The sequence below is a fragment of the Cuculus canorus genome, chromosome 1 (genome assembly GCF_017976375.1).
Source record: "Cuculus canorus isolate bCucCan1 chromosome 1, bCucCan1.pri, whole genome shotgun sequence".
NCBI classification, from domain to species: Eukaryota; Metazoa; Chordata; class Aves; order Cuculiformes; family Cuculidae; genus Cuculus; species Cuculus canorus.
The window spans coordinates 201749595-201767763 of record NC_071401.1 but is presented as its reverse complement, the minus strand read 5'-3'; the positions used below and the strand labels follow the sequence as shown (position 1 = coordinate 201767763).

Here is an 18169-nt window from a genome sequence, read left to right as displayed (position 1 = left end):
ATGGGAATCTAAATCTCCATCTTTCCTTAAACGTGGAATTAGGTTTCCCGTATCTCTCCCTCTGACATCCCTACAAGCTTCCTTTTGGTGAAGTCCTTTGTTGCTGTGAAAGAGTAAGCGGTGAAAATGACTTGGCAGGTTGACACCTCTGTTTATCTGTATAACTCAGAAATGCTCAGTGGTTTGTGCTGTTTGGTGAGCTTTATGGTAGCTGAGGTAATTCTAAAGATATTCCTTCGTGGTTGTTTCTGATGGAAATACAACTTGGTTAATATTTTGCTATATCCTTAAGCTTATGTTGCAAGTTAAAACACACAAGTATTACTAAATACAGTCCTTTAACTGTTTCTGATCTCCTGTAGAACAAAGTTGTGAAAGGTCAGGGTTGGGGAAGCTGAGAGCATAGACAAGGAGACCATTTGAACCCAGGTGTTTAGGGTATGTTGTTTATTACTTGAAAACTCTTTGGATCTTAGAGAATTACAATGGGGTTACCCTTTGTTAAAGAATTACAACTTAATTTTGTGTAAAATTACAAATTAATTGCATGCATTACTCTGACTCCAGTTTTCCAGTTTATCAGACTAGTAGCCAGTTGTGTTTCCATGGGTTTTATTCTTGGCTGCAGTAGCGGGCGTGAGACTGGTTATTCAAAGAGATCAGTATTGGTTATCAGGGCTACATATAAATCGGTATGTCTGTATAGTCTCATCCTGAGTCTGCTGTGTCAGAAAATGACATAGATTCCCTTAGTCTAACTAGATCTTACTGAGTGATAACCCATGTGATGATGCGTCAGCTAGCACTGGAATCCCTTCTGACTCTAATGCATTGATTTATAGATGGAGTATAAGCTGGCTGCAGGTTCAGGCAATTCCCATCAGACCTGTGCATTAGCAAAAGAAGTTCACGAAGCCTTTAGTTTGTTTTGATTGAGTTTGTGCGTGAAGAAAATGAAGCATGTACCAACAAGTTTAATTCTGGTGCCACAGATCCCCTTCCATGACTGTTCTTCCAGCAGCGTAGTAGGTGGTGTGTCTGATAAGGCTGGCAGCTAGCGTATGTGGAATAACAGGTTGGGGAATGGAAACTCTCTTCCATAAAGGCATAATTTCAGTTTCTGAGTTTGGGGCAGAGGTGTATGGGGAACTTGATATGAAGTAAATTCTGGCAATTGTAATTGAGTGAATAGAGCTCAAGTCGTTAGTGCTGCTCAGATATTTCCTTTTTTGTGATCTGATGTGAGAAACGGTGTTTTTCCCACTGACTGGTACCTTTTATCTGTTCAGCACTGAAATGGGCTTTAGAAATCCTCAGGATAAAGAGCAGTATTCTTCAAATATTTCTTTTTCTATATCCTTGTGTAATTGTGTATTAAAAGCATCATTTTTTCAGTGCACTAAGCATCAGGGGATTCCTAACAAGAAAAGCTAGCTGCTGGAACATGCTTCTAGAGACCTGAACTTTTTGCTTCAGTAGTTTTGCTGTAAAGGTTCAGAAGATGTAGAAGTTTTGATGGCTTAATGAGAGGGAGGCCATATGTAACTTTGTGTAGACAATTTCTTATTAGGCGAATTCTGAGAAAGGAAGGGACAGGTTTTTTTCAGGCATGTTAGACCTTCCCAGCTCTAAAACAGAAGCTATTACAGACTTTCTTGCCTCTTCATTTAGTGCTTTTCTGGGTCTGTTCACCTCGAGATACCACGAAGAAGGTCAGGGTTTACTTCATTTTTTTTTTTTTTTTAATGGTCTTGGAAAGGGAAAAAAAGTGTGGCAGTATTTTTTATGACACGCCTGTACTGCTGCAGGCTTCCTCTTACTTGATTACAAAAAAGAGGCTCTTAAGCTTGTGGGTGTCAAACGACATTAGTCACTAAATCTTTGTATTGTGCCTTTGGAATTCAAACAAATCCTGGGATATGATAATAGAGACAAACACTTGGACCAGCTTTATCCTACTCCGGCTGCTTACAGCCGGTTTGGCTGACTGCTGGCTGTTCTTGCATGCTGTGTCTCCCCACTGGCATTACTTGCTGTGGAACTGGTTGTTGGTTTAGGAATTGCTAGGAGATGAAAATAAATTGCCATGTGTCAAAAAGGTCTTAAAACTCTGTGAGTATGATTAACAGTCAGCCGTTTGGTTTAATTTTGCCAGATTTCTCAGCTGCTTCTTACCTACATAATGGTGCTTATAGTTAATCTTTGATAATTGCAGTCCTTGTAGCCGAATGTATTTTTTCAAATGGAAAGCAAGGTGCTGATGTCCTGTCTTCATTGCAGTGGAGTTTTCCATATAAATGATAGATGTTCGAGTCTAGATTTATGTTGCCAAATCCAATCACAGCAAATAAAGACATGAGCCTATGTTTAGGTGGGAGGAATGTTTACTGTGATATTTTCATCTTGCACCAACTTTTATAACCATAAAAGCTCTTACATATAAGGATGTGAATTTGCACACATTTCTTTTTAATAAAGGTGATATCCATGCATGTGCTTGGCAAAAGGATGAGACCAGTATACCTTCCCTATACCTGGAATCAGTTGCACTATCCAAGGAGGAGGGTAAACAAAAGCACTCTGTTCTGCTTGGCAATTCTGACTTCCAAAACCTGTTCTTGAATGACACTCCCTAATATGTGGTGTAAGAATTAACTTGCAGTGAAATACAGTTGCAGCAATTTAAGGATGCTTAATTTGGAAATAAAACTAGGTCTTGGCTTTTTTTAAAGAAATTTGTCTTGTTCCATTGTCTGAATAGACGCAGACTGGTGACTTCTCAAAGCCAATCCTTCTTTTTAAGTGCTTCACTCTGGTAATTGTAGTGTGTATCTATTCTCATCAGTGAGTAACTGCTTTAGTTTCTAGGTGTGAATAACATGCTAGGACAACAGCACCACTTATGAAAATCATACCAGAAGGTCCTGGTCGTACTACTGTAGTAGCTGTGCTCCTTGGAACTGCATTAGTAATAAGCTGTGTCAGTGCCTTGGATTTGTTGATACAACTTCAGTCCTATGCCCTCTGTATCTGAATGTCTTACCAAGTAGTAAATGTGAGGCATATGGGTTCTTGTTACTCTCAATGGATCATACTGTGGTGGTTGTTGTTATTATCATTGTTGTTATAACTGAGGATAGATCCTCAGTTAATGCCACAGTTCATCACCACTGGTTTTGGGGCAGTGGTGACTTCCAGAATTTGATGAAGTGACTGTTTCTTTTGGTCACTAATCAAGTGGCTTAAATTGGCAGATGGCCATGCTTCTAAAAAGATGTCTTGCTTATTCCATTTATTAAAAAGCTTCCTCTGAATCTAACAAGACTTGATACCCATTCACTGAAGATGATTTTTCACTGCCAGACACCTTGTGTAGTACAGGTGACGTTTTGAACACTGGTTACGTAGACAAGAAAAGCAAATATCCTGTAAGCAGTCTGAGTTGGCTCGGTATCTTGTTTCACACACTCAGCCATTTAACTCGGGATTGACTTGGTTGTTTTGCATTTATGATGTCACTTGTAGACTAAAAGTAGTTGCTATGAGCTTTATCCTTTTTGGATTGGTACAGGTAATTCAAATGCAACAGACATGATTTTCCAAGTGCACTGCATTACTATCTCTTTGACCCAGCCTCTCTGAAAAGGTCTTGGGATTCCAGTGTGGTTTTAGGAGCTACTGGAAGATAACAGATTGTGTCTATTAGTCCAATGCCACGTTTTTTTTCTCACGGTTTGATTGTGCAGAATCCTGTGATGCTGAGCTGCACTTCAGGTGCATTGAAGGGAAAGTTCTGAGAAAGACTGCTTTCTGGGAGTCAAGTTGTGTTTTGCCCTTAATACTGATACTTGTCGGGTCTTACTGTACTACAAGTTCTTTCGCTGTTCCCAAGTACTTTGCCAAATAACAATACGCAGAAAAATGAGCAGGATTTTAACGCTTTTGATACTTTCTGTGGATACAGGTGTCTTTGGGTAGGGGGAGGCTATTCCTCTCAGGGTGTGGAGAGAGCTATGCTGTGCTTCATCCACTTGAAAGTGGTACTAGGAAGCAGTATGCCTTGAGTCATTGTTCCTACCAGCAGGGCAAGAAGCTGAGAAGAGGGGCTTGAGGACTGCTTGCTTTGGACCATGAGTATAGAACTAAGGTAAAGAGCCTGACTCCTGGCAAGTAATGACCTTGCTGTAAAATGTGCTAGTGAGGATGTACACAGAGCGCAAATTGCCTTCAGGCTCTCTCAACTGCATTGTTCCTCCTCAAAGAGGCGTCTGTTAGATAAAAAAATGTTCCAGCAGGTGAGCAGGATAGGTGCCTCACTGACAGGCATTCCCAAACTTCCAGCATGATTTCGTTGTACTCCACTACTTTCTTATTCAAGGAATACTTGGATTAGAGTTTCTGTAATGTGAAAGCCAATTCTAACTTGTCTCGCCTTCAGAGCACATAATAGTCAACATTTTATATATTAAAATTCCTACAGGGTTGTGTCTGACCACCACCTGTTCTTTGCTCTTTTAAAACATAACGTGCTCCATTCTTACAGCCTTCTTGTCCAGTGAAACTCTCAGCGCTCCTTGCTTTGTTCCAGACCCTGTCCAGCTTGGTTGTGTCCTTTCCAAAGTTCAGTGACTAAATCTGAACTCTGCTCTGAATGAGGATGCGCTTTATTTCATCACCCTGGTTAATATATCCCAGAATAACATTCACATACCTGAACAGCACTCTTTCCTCTTTACGCCACTTAAACTCACCTGCAACTCCTTTTATCATGTGTTGCCACTTAGACATCGTTCATCACTGTATGTTTACATGTCTTTTGACTGAATTTTGTCTTGTGGAGCTTCAGCACTCTTAAATGGTTTATGAAGGTCTCATTCTATCCTACCTCGTTCTTGCAGCAACATCTTCCGACATAAGGACATCAACAGACACTGTTAACTGTCTGATGTTGTTAGCGAGGTATCAAATAATAGAGATATAGGGATTAATCTGTTCCAGACTTGTCTTGCTTCATTATTCATAGAATCCTAGAATAGTTTGGGTTGGAAGGGACCTTAAAGATCACCTAATTCCAACCCCCCTGCCATGGGCAGCAACACATCCCACTAGACCAGGCTGCCCAAGGCTCCATGCAACCAGGCCTTGAACACCTCCAGGGATGGGTCATGAGTTTAAGATACATCATGCTCTTCAAAAATAAGTCTCTCCTCTGCCACCCCCTCCCCCCTACAGTTCCATAGGGACCTTGTAGTAACTTCATCTGGGCATAGATTCCTCAGTCATCTCCGAGTGCATTTTTGGAGGACCATGTAATAAAGCCATCAGAGAGAGGCTTATGTATTGTGCTTATGCCTGTTGGCCAAGTCAGTAACCCTCTCATGAGAAAGGATTGGTGTGAAATGATTTGATTTTTGTAGTGTCTTATGGCTTTTGTCTGAAACTTCACCCATTTTTTTTCCAATGTTGTTCTAACAGAAATCAAATGGAAGAAGAAATTCTAAACTGATCAGCCTAATTTTAATAACTGAAGAGATATCTTTAGAGTTTAAGTAGATCGTGCATTGTTTTAGTTTGATTTTTTAGAAGTAGGTTAGGAGTAATTTAATCAGTTTATAACTTAAGTTCGTCTAGCTTAATTTTCAAATACTTCTGGATCATTTGTTTTACTCTCTTGTGACCTGTTGATTATATGCTTTGCTAACTACTATGAAGTGCACAGGTATAATTATGTTAATAAACTGAAGAAAACAGCGTTCAATATTATAGTTCTCTTCACCAAATGAAGTGGTATTATCAAATCATCAGATAGTGGGTTGTAAAGGAAGTACTTTTTGACACAGCACACAAACTATGGATCTCATTGCCACAGAATGCTGTGAATGCCAGCCATTTAAATGGGCTTAAACAATAAGATGAATTCATGCTAGAAAAGCTCATTAAGGGCTATTAAATACACAGATGCGGATGCAACTGGGAAGTCCTTAAGCCATGTATTGCTGGAAACTGGAAGAACATGAGGAAGAAAAATAAATCCATCCAATTTACAGTTTACATCCAATGCTTTTCCCCCTCAGCCCCGTTCCACTGTCCTGTGTATTATGGGTGGCTGAAGGCAGGCTACTGAGCTAAATGGCCTTTTTGGTCTGATCCTCTGTAGTAGTTCTTGTTCTTGTCTGTGATTCGCTTGCCTCTAGCTTAAGCAATGCAGCAGTACGATCCATTCTGTTTCCCTTTTCTGTGAATCTAATCAGAGGCACTTGCCTTTTTCTTCTGCGCTGAAGCTTTTGTCCCTGTTCTGGCACTCTTCCTACATGCAGAGCATTCTTTTTCCCTCTTTTTCTTTTTGTAAGTAGAACCACCTGCCTTGTTATTAGCAGACTGAGGCCAAAGCAGTGCTGTGTAGGTCTCTTCCTCCTACATATTAGAATAGTTTGCTCCCTTCATGTGTTTTTGAAAAGCATCCTGTCACTTTTTTCCTATGGAGCTGTGCCTATTAGTTCTTTGGCACTGTCAAGCAATTGATGATGAATGAGTTGAGTCCGCTGTTCTCCTGGTATTTTGCTAATTGAAGTGTAACTGACATCAGTAGCACCATTCAGTTCTCTAGGAGTTTTCAGAAGAATTATGTATACGCATATGTATTTTTTTTAACCACTGCAGATGTCTTGGGATTTCCCCTGCTGTTCTGTCAAAGCTGTGCTGATCTAGGTCTGGATGTGGTGCTAAGAATTTATTAGATGCATGTGAAAAATGGTGAGCATCTGGTTTTAAGGCACTGTTTCAGACAGGTAGGAAAGGGGTCTTTTCTATTAAACAGATTCTGTTAAACAGATTCTGTTCTTTTATTTGCTCTTTTTTTCTTGTTTGTGCTTTTTTTTCCTCTTTTACAACAAGACCATCATAACAGTCTCTTTCCTGTTTGGTGCAAGCAGGAAATGTTTGGCTGCACAAGGATCTGAAATATTAATGCCAGCTGAGCATACTCAGCTATTTCAGCTGTTTGCATCCCAAATTTCTTTTATCCAAGCAGTCTTTTTAATTCTCAGCTTAGGCACAATTTTCGAGTTTCAAATTTCGGCTGGCTTTTTACAGTAGCTTTAAAGTTTGTTGTGTTAGATGTATGTGAGATTTAGTTTTGGGAAGTATGTTTGCCTGTAAAGAGTAGGGAGCTGGTGGAAAGTACAGCAAGAACTCGAGTAGCTGAAAAGGCTCTGCCTTATTAAATACCCAGATTCTTCAAGAAGAAGAGAGGCCTGGAAGGACAGCCCAGAAAGAATATGAACTGTCCCAGTACTTGGAGTATGTGGAAAATTAATTTATTACAAAAAGACTTGCTAATCCAAGTCAAACCTGACACCAGCCCACCACGACAAAATTCCTCCCATCTTCCTGAAAGCTTTACTATTATATAAGGAACACAAGTGGGCATTTTTTAGCACAGTACTGTTCTTAGATCAGTGGTAAAGCACGTCACTGCTTGCTTTACACTGCTGAGCAACTTTGGTCTGACCAACTTGCATAGTTTGATTTTCTGTAAGCTTGTTTGTCTAAAATGGGATTATTTCCTTGTCTCAAACTGAAACATGCCTTGCCTGAGGGACTTTGTAGCCAGGATGGATGCCTTGAATCTCAGGATGGTGACCTGCCATAATGATGCCTCATCTCTGAAGCTGCTCTGTGAGGAAGGGTGACATTGGTCATGTTAAAAGAAAGCTGCGTGAGGAAAGAGATCCGAGTGCTACCTGAGACGAGGTTGGCCTTTCAAATCAACCTATGCCATTTACTACACAAGTATTTGTAGAGGGATGGTTAGTCACTTCAGATCCTTCACCTAGTGGGAAACTGCTCCTGTCAGCAGGATCCCCAAGAGGAGGTAAGTCAGGCAGAGCTCTGCTGATCAATCCTCCTGCAAATCTTTCCTGGCATGGAAAAGCGCTCAGCCTCGCAGCACAGGAACGAGTGGAAGGAAGGGCTTGTGAAAGTTTTTGCTTCAGTTCACATGCTGTTTCACGCAGCTCTTGATCAAACAAGTTAAGCTCATGTGGAAGCAGTTGTTCTTTTATAGGAACAAAATGTGGTGCAGTCATTTATGTGCTACACCACAGTCTGGATCTGCTGCCACTATGAACTTCTTCAACACAATTCCCTTTTTTTATCCCTTTGCCTGCGGAAGTCTGGCACTTGCGATGAGCTCACACACAGCAAACGTTTCTTGGAGTCCTGTTCAGCTCCAGCTAATGCCTACCTCACGACGGCTCCTTTCCTGTCATTCTCTCGCCTACCAGACATAGCAGCTGTATGAGTATTTGGGTGGGGAAGGAAGGAGATTGCAACATCCATTAAGAAAAAAATAGAAGGCTTGTCTGTCTCTCTCTTTTTTTCTCAAGCGAAGCTGTAAAACTTTCCTCAGGCTTTTGAAAACTGAGCTTTGCCATGTGGTGGGTGCAAGTGGTGGAATACGTCAGCCTTTGAAGTTAGTGCTTTAAATAGGCAATTGCAAATGACAACCAAACTTAAGCTTTTGTAGCAGTTCTGCTGCAAGAAGTTGCTTATTCCTCTGGAAAACTGGAGAGAGGCTGTTAATAAAGGCTTGTGGTGATAGGATGAGGGGGAATGTGTATAAACTGGAGAGGAGCAGATTTAGACTGGACGTTAGGAAGAATTTCATCACTATGAGAATGGTGAGACACTGGCACAGGGTACCCAGGGAAGTTGTGGCTGCCCCATCCCTGGAGATGTTGAAGGCCACGCTGGATGGGGCCTTGGGCAGCCTGATTTAGTTAGGATGTCTCTGCCCGTGGCAGGGGGATTGGAACTAGATGGTCTTTAAGGTCCCTTCCAACCCTAACTATTCTATGATTCTATTCTGACAGTGTGCTGTGGATGGTAAGACTGAGTTACAAATTGCCACACATCCCTACTTCTTTCCCAGCCATCAAACCGTGTTTGCCCTGATGACAGGAAGGCTGAATCTCAAGAAACATAGTTGTAGCATGAGCCTCTTATTGAAACCATCTCTGTATTTCCTTGCTGAGACTGCAGTCTTCTGTTTTAACAGAAAACTGTGCCAGCTGTGACTGAGACTGCTGTGGTCACGATTGCAGCCACAGATAAGCAGACCTGTCCTGAACTGGCTAAACTAAGAGTGGCTCAGAGGCAACCTGTCTTCTATTTTCAATTCATTTATTTGCAGGGAAAATGTTGTGCAGGTCACACAGGAGAAGGCAGTTGAGAGTCCTAAAGCATTTATTTTCCTCGTCTGTAGTATTTTGAGTGCTTAGCGACTAAGTGCCACTTGGTGCAATGCAGCACTTCATAGTTCTTAGTCTACAGGCATCGCTGCTATTGGCCCCGGGAAGGGGCACTTTATCAGGGAGTGGACAAGGGGGAACTGTTTTAAGCTGAAGGATGGGAGATTTGATGTTAGGAAGAAATTTTTTTTCTGGTGAGGCATTGGCACAGGCTGCCCAGAGATGTTGTGGCTGCCCCATCCCTGGACGTGTTCAAGACCAGGTTGGATGGGGCTTTGAGCAACCTGATCCAGTGGGAGGTGTCCCTGCCCATGGCAGGGGGGTTGGAACCGGATGATCTCTAAGGTCTTTCCCAACCCAAACCATTTTATGATTCTGTGATTTTGTTACAGAGGTGCATTCTTCTTATTTTTAATGCTGAGAACAGGGCTAAGAGCTTTGTTTCCACAAGGAGTTAACAGGTAGAGCTACAGATTTTTTTCCATCCCAATCTAATGTAAGATGACCTGAACGGGTACGGTGAATTTGAAGCAAGTTGTTCTGCCCCAATAAGAACATGTCTACCTCTTGGATATTTGCACTGCATGCCTTTATGAATTTACCTAAATTCCTCAAGTCCTCCGTTGGGATGGAGCCTTATTACCTGCATGCACAACCACACGTCTGTGCAGAGGTGAAAAGTAGAGATGAGAAAAGAAACTGTCTTGTATTGCTTTGCTCTTCCTTTCTTTGCCTTACTGATGGCAAAGGTTCCAGTGTATGCATGTTGGGACAGAAATTCAGTCCAGAAGGGAAAACCTTACTTACTTTTCAACAATACTTAGTTACATTCCAGAACTTACACAGCTCTCTTGGGAAAGGTCTTTCCTGTATCCATTGTATTAATGTAGTGCCTTTCCTAATCATTCTTTGTCATCTTCAAGTTTCTGGAAAAGTGAGTGTTTCCCGGAGTGTAGGTGGAGGGAAAAGGAGTTTGTGCATTGCTGCCTAGCTTCTTATAGCGATATTGTGTTAATCAAGTTAATCAAGAGCAGTGACTCATAGAAAATGAACAGTGGATAATCCAAGTGATTATTTATCACTTCTGTGGTTTTACAGGATTGTTTCCTGCTGGAGAAAGTAGCCCAAGGCAATTTACTGCTAGGGAACACATCTTCGTATTTATTTTAAACTTTTCCTTTCTGTATCTCAAAGGCAAAGTCTTCAGAAACCCTCACCCTCGTTATTATTACTTCTTTGTAATCTACCGTTTAACTCTGGATAATTCAGATTGCAGTGGTAGAACCAGATTTCAGTTCCAGCTCTGCCTCTAGAATCTAAGTCCCACTTTCGTCTAGAGCAAAAAGGGAATCAACTCATTTGTTGGACTGACCTGAACACACCCTTTCCCTCCCATGCTGTCCCCAAGTCTTGTCCTTGAACCTACCACAGCAACTGAAACACCTTATTCCAGTTTGAAGCCTGAAGAAGCTATCTTAATCCTTGTAGAGGCACAGCTGTTTGTTTCGGGGGGTGGGGGATTGTGCCTGTTTGGGTTTTCATTTTGTCTGCTTTTATGATATTTTAGCAATTTCTTCTGTCCAACTCAAATGGATGCTTGTCTGCTGAACTAAAGTTAGGTACTTTAAAGGATGAAATACCAGTTTCTGTTCTTCAGTCAAAATTAATGTGCTGTAAACTGCTTTTGGGGGTGATTTTTTTTTGCTTTGGGAAGGGGTGAAAGAGCAAGCTGGAGATGCTCCTGATGTGACTGCTGCCTGTTTCATCCTGCCTCCTTCTGCCATCAAAAAGCGTTGCTGTTTGCTGTCAGTGTACTTACCCATACTCACCTGTAGGGCATTAATCTTTCCAGCTTTTTTCCTTTTTTTTTTTTTTGTCCCCCATAGGATGATGAGAGTCTGAAATACTTAACTCATGAAGAGCAGGATGTTCTCATGTTCTTCGAGGAAACCATAGATGCCTTAGAAGATGACTTGGAGGAGCCAGTCCTCCATGACAGTGGTATCCACTGTCAGTCTGCAAGGTCAACAGAAGAAAATGTGTCCAGTCATTCAGAGACTGAAGATATCATCGACTTAGTACAGTCAACACCTGAGAGTAGTGACCATGAAGGTCCTTCTAGCAGAGATGCAGAACCAGGTAGCAATATTTCTTGAAAGTGTGGTTTTTTTCCTTTGACCTAGCCCTGACGTATTCCAGTTCTCATTAGAAACAGCTAAAGAAATTCTGTACCTTCCTTGCTGCCTCAAGATGAGGTCATGCATGTGATTAAGTTCTTGGACTGCTGCCTCTGTCCCCTACCTGCTGACTGAGTTGTAATGGATCTGAGTAGTATGCAGAGTTATCCCAGCAAGGCAAACTAGGGCCCATCAATGTGTTCATGCTCTGCTTCTCTCCAACACCTCTTAAGACTTTCTCCGAGAGTTTTACAGTAGCAGATTTTGTAGTGTTACTTTATGTGGGACTGAAAGACACATGTTCCTATCAATAAGCTTGTGATAAGATAGTGTATGGCATGTTGTTTTATTCCCCCTGTAGAGTTTTCTTTCTCCACTTCTGGAGAACTGAGCTATCAGCTAGTATAAAATGGTGGAACGTAATGTGTCCTCTCCTGGCTGTTATAATAAAAAAAATAATTGCAAAACTCTTGTAGAAAAAGCAGCCATTGAAACACAGTAAAGCTAACATGCAGATTGTGAGCAAATGGCAGAAGAAGGGCTTCTAGTAAAGGCATTGTAAATATGGTAGTTTGAAAGACTCATGGAAAGAGTCATTGGGCACTGGAACAGGCTGCCCAGGGAGGTGGTCGAGTCACCTTCCCTGGGGGTGTTTAAGGAACAGGCGGATGAGGTGCTTAGGGGCATGGTTTAGGGAGTGTTAGGAATGGTTGGACTCGATAATGCTGTGGGTCCTTTCCAACCTGGTGATTCTATGATCACCTACAAGATGCCATCGCTAGATTTCAGTTATAGTTTTCTTCTGGTAATATGGGCTGAGTTTGAGTTAGAAAGTATGGAGCAGGGGCATACTGATGCTTGCTTGCTCATCCTAGGTGAAAGAAAGCCTCATATTCTGTTCTGTGTGATAACTTAATGAGATTGTTGCTGTTTTGTCTTAAGTCTTGGATGCTACCTGGAGAACTGAGAGCCCTAAGCCAGCTGTACCTGCTGACATTTCCACACACACCACTGTACCACCACCATCAACGTCTGAGACGCTCCCTCTCCCTCCTCCACCGCCTCCTCCTGTGCAGCATCCAAAATTGCTTCGCTCCATCCCCACTCCGCTCATCATGGCCCAGAAGATATCTGAGCAGCAGATGGAGAGCAAGGTGCGTTTCCCCGGTGCCGTCAAAGAAGGAAATTCAGAAAGGAAGAAAACACCAGTAGCCAATGGTGATCATTGTGTGGCTCCGAAGCACCCTCCCGCACCTGCACCCAAACTGCACCGCTTCCCCAGCAACATCAACATAACAAATGTCAGTGGCAAAGAATTCAATGAGACTATTTCAAAAGCAGCAGTTAACGTCCAGGAACGGAGAGCCCAGGTGCTGGCCAACATCAATGGAGGAGCTCTTCTAGCAGCTGAACTGGAGGAAAAGCTGCAGAAAAATGATTTCTTGTCACGTAACAGAAGTTCTTCGTTAAGGGATCTCTCTTCTGAGCAAACACGCTATGAGGCCCTGACAAAACTTGGCCTAGTTAAGGGGAAGCCAGCTCAGGACCAAGCGGATCACGCTCCAAGCACTCAGCAGCTTGATGCACAGCCCAAACAGGCAGATGCTGTTCCCAATGGATATCAAAACATCCACGAGATTCTAAAAAGCGAGCCCAGCCCTTTCCTTCCTATGGGTAAAACTGTGACAATCAAACCAGAGGCAGCTCTTGCTGCTAACAAGGTCAGCAGTGCACCGCAAAATACGGCAAAAAGTTGTAATGATTATAAACAACCTAGTCTGAACCTGGATATGAGGAGGAGGTCAGGTTCCCTGCCTAGACCCTCAGGATTTCGATCCCAAGGGATAACGGTAAAGTTTTCTGGCCGTGGCTCAACAGAAGAGGCCAGGAGAGAGGCACTTCGGAAACTGGGGCTACTGAAAGAGACTGCGTAATTTCAATGGGAATGTTTTGGCAGTGGGGGGAAATCATGGCGTGGTTTTGTGCTAGAATAATCCCAACTGGGGACTGGGATCAAACAGGTTAGAAGAAGGAAGGGGAAGTTCTGTGCTTCAAGCAAGCTGAGGAGGTACTAGATACGGTGGAATGACCGTTCATGTTTATGCCAGGAGGACTGGCACCACCTACGGTCATGTACAGCAGTTGGTTTCAGCTCTCTTTCCTACAGACGTATTCATCTGTTGCTCTTTGTGACTAAGAGGAATTTTATTTAAGGAATGCTGGATTATGGCAGGCAGCGTTCCGTTAATGAAGTCTACAGGGCAGTATTGTTGTACATAGCAATCTGAATGGTGAATCTTCCTTTTGCTGTTTCTGAAGCCAAAAATGAGAGCTCCGTTTGTCTTGCCCACACATGTATGTCTGTTCCTGGGAGCTCGAGACAATGTCAAAACTGAAATTTCTTGACGAGCGTGACACACTTCCATGATTTTTTGTTGCCTGTATTATCTGTCTTGACTTCATTCCCAGCCAGTGGTGGAGTCTTCTGCTTCCTTGCTCTATCCCCACTCAACTCAAGACTGCACAGAGTGTGGTTTCTGGTTTGACCTTCTTCTTGACAGAGCAGCCCAAGCTTTAGGTGGGTGACTGCATCACTTTGCTTCTTCACTTGAATTCCTGCCTTTCTTCCTAGCCACCTGCTCCTCGGTCACGCTCTAGCAACCTATGTGTCCAGTGAAAGGCACCAGATTAAGCCTCAAGGATATGCGCCATGCGCCAGTTTTCACACTGACAGCCAAAGAGTCTCCTGACAATCTGTGACCCCAACTGTTCTGTACTGGTGATGATCTTATAGCAGAGAAGCCATAGGAACAAGTTAACTTTGTACCAAATGTGAGAACCGTATGTCAAAAGTCTGACCTTTTACATTAGAATTCCCATGAAGAAACTGTTACTTTTTGAACAGCTGTACTACACTCAATAGTCATAAGTTCTGTTACTTCTAAAAACTGTTTGATCTTCCTGTAGTGTGACAGCCCTAATAATTTCCTGTTCACAGCCTTATTTGATTCTGCCCTGCCAATGCATAACAGATGTTACAGCCAAAATTCTTTCAGGCTAAGTGAAGTTACAGGAGAGAGCTGTATGTAAGAGCACATCACTCCTGAAAGGTCCGAGATGGCGTATTTTACCTTTGTTAAATAGACATGATTTTAAAGATGGTCCCAAAATATATTTGTGTTAATATGACTTTTTTTATATGGCAAAGCTGCTCTTCCACATTAAAACTCCCTTCCCTTTTTGTACACCTGAGAACATCCAGAATAGCCATTTTAAAATCCAATGCCAAACTCCAGACACTCTAAATTTCTCATTGTTATTCCTGCACGTTTAAGAATTCTGCCTTTTTTTTTTCTAAAGGGAAAAAGCTCACTTATTCTCTGCACTTTCTGAAGCCCCAAGCAACCCCCTCTTTTATTAAGTAGCTGAGTAATAAGCCTTGGAGAAGAGGAGGGGAGCGGCTACAATAGAAACTGGCACACCCTGCAGTGAGGAGCTCTGACATAAATGTGATAAACAAGTTTGTGGTTCTTGTGATAAAGTATTTTGAACTTGCTCAGCTGTACTTATACATGAAGCTGTCATGAAGGAAAAATCTTTGCGTTATTCTTAACCTGCCTCATAAGTTAAAGTTTTTTTGTCGTTGTTTGTTTGTTTTAAATTATCCTTGCTGCTTAAATTTTTAATCGTGTTGTTACGGTATCTGGCTGGTTCTGTTATGTAGTTATTCTTTTCAGCCTTTTCACGGGGTAAGCTATCATGTTCGTCATTGTGACAGGGATACTCTACATAAGCAATCAGTAATTAACATATGTGGCCATTCCTCAGTCTGGCAAAGGACTTACACATGCATAATCAAATGTGAGAAGTGCCGCTGAAACAAAACAAGTTGCTTGTATGCTGCAAGTAAAGCACACACTTATTTTGCTCCGAGTCTGCAGTCCTAAATCAGAAAGACAAGGAAGCACATGAAACTATATCCAAGTACCTGCTCCAGTGCAGCCTGGAGTGGAGTTCTACATGTGAGTGATGCATTATAATTTATTAACATAACCTGCAAAATAAATGTAAATGTTTCATGACCTTTATGCTTTAAAATCCTGTTAAAGCAAATTCTTCATTATAAATGTAAAGTGTATCCAAAGCAATCTTCACATCTAATCATTTCTCGTCAGCTCTTTGTTGAGTTGTTTACAGCTGAGAATCCATCCTAAACAAACAGGGGGGTAAAAAAAAACCCTGACACTAACTGTTGCATTGAAATTCAGTCCTGTTCAATAACTAACATAACCTTATATTTAAAAAATAAATTAGATGTTTAATATCTAAAGTATAAAGTTGCAGTATGCTGGATTAGCTGGATCGTGTTCTTTCATCCTTCATGCAGGGCTGTGTCCTCAACCAATGGGAAGTGAGAGTTAGATCTTCATTAGATAAACCAATTTCTGTCCAGTGAGGACTTGGAACAAGGTATTCATTGTGGCCCTTCATTACAGCAAATGTTCTACTGGTAAATTCTTCTCTGTGCCTAAAACTGTAGTAAGTAAAGCCATGTACTAAATGAAGTTGAGTTTAGCTGCTAATAATCTGTATATAAATTTAGCTCTATTTTGTGTACCTTGTTTTGTGTGTATATGTTGCTGTGATTTTACCCTCTTCTCCCCCTCACTTTGTGTTAGAGGTGACTGTCTTGCACAAATCTGATAAATCATCTATTAAACTGGGATAAAACCAATGAAACAGTGGCTGATGGGAGGTGGAACTTTCTTTGTCATCCAGTAGCATGCATCTTTCTTGGAGGAGGAAAGCTTTTTTAGGGCTAATATAAGTTTAATAACTTTTCTCTTTGCAGCTGTGGGTATGTGTGAACCAGAGCTCAATCCTGTCACATCAGGGGTAAAGGCAGAGGGGAGAGGAAGGTTATGTCCCATCTTCTGCCAAGGGGTGTTTTTTTCTCACTGCTGGGCTTCAATAACTGTGACCATGGTCCTTGCAGGAATGAAGTTCATCCTGAACAGTGTTTGAAGCAGGCAAGAGCCTCCTTCTCCCAGTGTTTTGCAATATTAAAATGACTTTTCTAAGAGGAATATTGTGTACGTGAAAGAATAGTAACTCATCGTTGCATTTCCATGCCTGCTTCCATGAGTGTTACCATAAGTGAGTGTGAGAGTAGAAGTCTGTCTTGTTGCACAGGGCAAAGTTCCCCTGTAGAGAACATTTCTACCCATCCATTCTGAGTCTGCGTGTGTGTTTGCTGCCTTTCTGTCATTGGTTTGGATATTTGCACATAAAGTACTAAGGTAGTTCCTCACTTTGGCGTGTATTCCTAGTTACTGCTGCCAGTAGAGTACAGAGGTGAAGGTGTCTTAATGAAATGTTGCATAGCTGAGTTGGTGGCTAGATCCTCTTGCTCTGGGACTTGTCCCATTTCAAGCAGGGAACGGTTTAGAGCCAAAATTCTCATTTGGTTTAATAGAAAACAACAGCAATGACAACCCTCTGAAGAAGTACTTTGGGTGCTCATTGATGAGAAGCTCAACGTGAGCCGGCAATGTGTGCCTACAGCCCAGAAGGCCAACCGTATCCTGGGCTGCATTAGAAGTGTGGCCAGCAGGTCGAGGGATCTGATTCTGCCTCTTTACTCGGCTCTTGTGAGACTTCACATGGAGTCTTGTGTCCAGTTCTAGAATCTGCAACATAAGAAGGATACGGACCTGTTTGAACAGGTCCAGAGGAGGCCACAAAGATGATCAGAAGGCTGGAGAAGAAGAAGCTGAAGGGAGACCTTACCACTTTCTACAACTACCTGAAAGGAGGTTGTAATGAGGTGAGCGTTGGACTCTTCTCCCAAGTAACAAATGATAGGATGAGAGAAAATGGACTCAAGTTGTGCCAGGATTGGTTTAAATTGGATATTAGGAAAAAACTCCTCACTGAAAGAGAGGTGAAGCATTGGAACAAGCTGCCCAGGGACGTGGTGGAGTCTCCAGCCCTGCAGGTGTTCAAAAAGCATGTAGATATGGGACTTTGGGAAACAGTTTAGAAGGCAGTGGTGTTGTGCTGACAGTTGGACTTGATGATATTAGAGGTCTTTTCCAACCTTTATGATTTTATGTTCAGGAATGAGTGGCTGCTTTTTGCTCATGCTCCCCAGAGTAGAAACTGTCTTTAGTGGTCCCAGCCCCCCGTTACAGTGGGCTGCCCCGAGTGGGAGGCTGGACCATGGCACCGCTCCCCCAGGTTGTGCCTGGGATCAGCTGGAATCCTTGAAGCATTTGCACTTTTGAAGATGGATTGGGTTTTCTCTTGTATCTTAAATACATGTGCTGTTGAGGTGTTGTCCAAGCAGCAGGGGTTGTGTATCATAAAAGACAGAATGGAAATCATTCTAGAAAAAAAATTAACTCCCATTCGCATGAACTACTTTTGTCTCCCCCAGGCAGCATGGTGGTGGTAGCCAAAAAGCATCAGCAGGTCTAGCAGCCTGTTCCCAAGCTTTCCAGGACTGCCTTGAGGCTTGGGTACACATCTGAGCCAGACCAGCACAGGTGGCCACTCTTAACTGTGTCCAACTCCAGCTTGGAGCCAGAGTGAGAGAATTTAACTTGGTTCAATCTATAATGAAACTTAAACTAAGTTACAGTGCTTCACTTTTGCTGTAGGGTGAAAACTCTCACAGCTCCCCAGTTATGGTCAAGTGGCTGCAGCTTGGGGAATAAAGTTTTGATGTTTTGACTCCTG

The 18169-nt window shown here is 42.2% G+C and overlaps 1 protein-coding gene across 1 annotated transcript in view; it reads left to right on the top strand.

The window, feature by feature from the left end:
* Positions 1 to 16612, top strand: part of PROSER2 (proline and serine rich 2) — a 29376-nt gene extending 12764 nt beyond the window's left edge. The window contains exons 3-4 of the mRNA XM_054056368.1: positions 11138 to 11390; positions 12371 to 16612. Of these exons, the coding sequence (XP_053912343.1) occupies positions 11138 to 11390; positions 12371 to 13362 (1245 nt within the window). The 3' untranslated portion in view covers positions 13363 to 16612. The remainder of the gene's footprint in view (positions 1 to 11137; positions 11391 to 12370) is intronic.
* The last annotated feature ends 1557 nt before the right edge of the window (positions 16613 to 18169 follow it).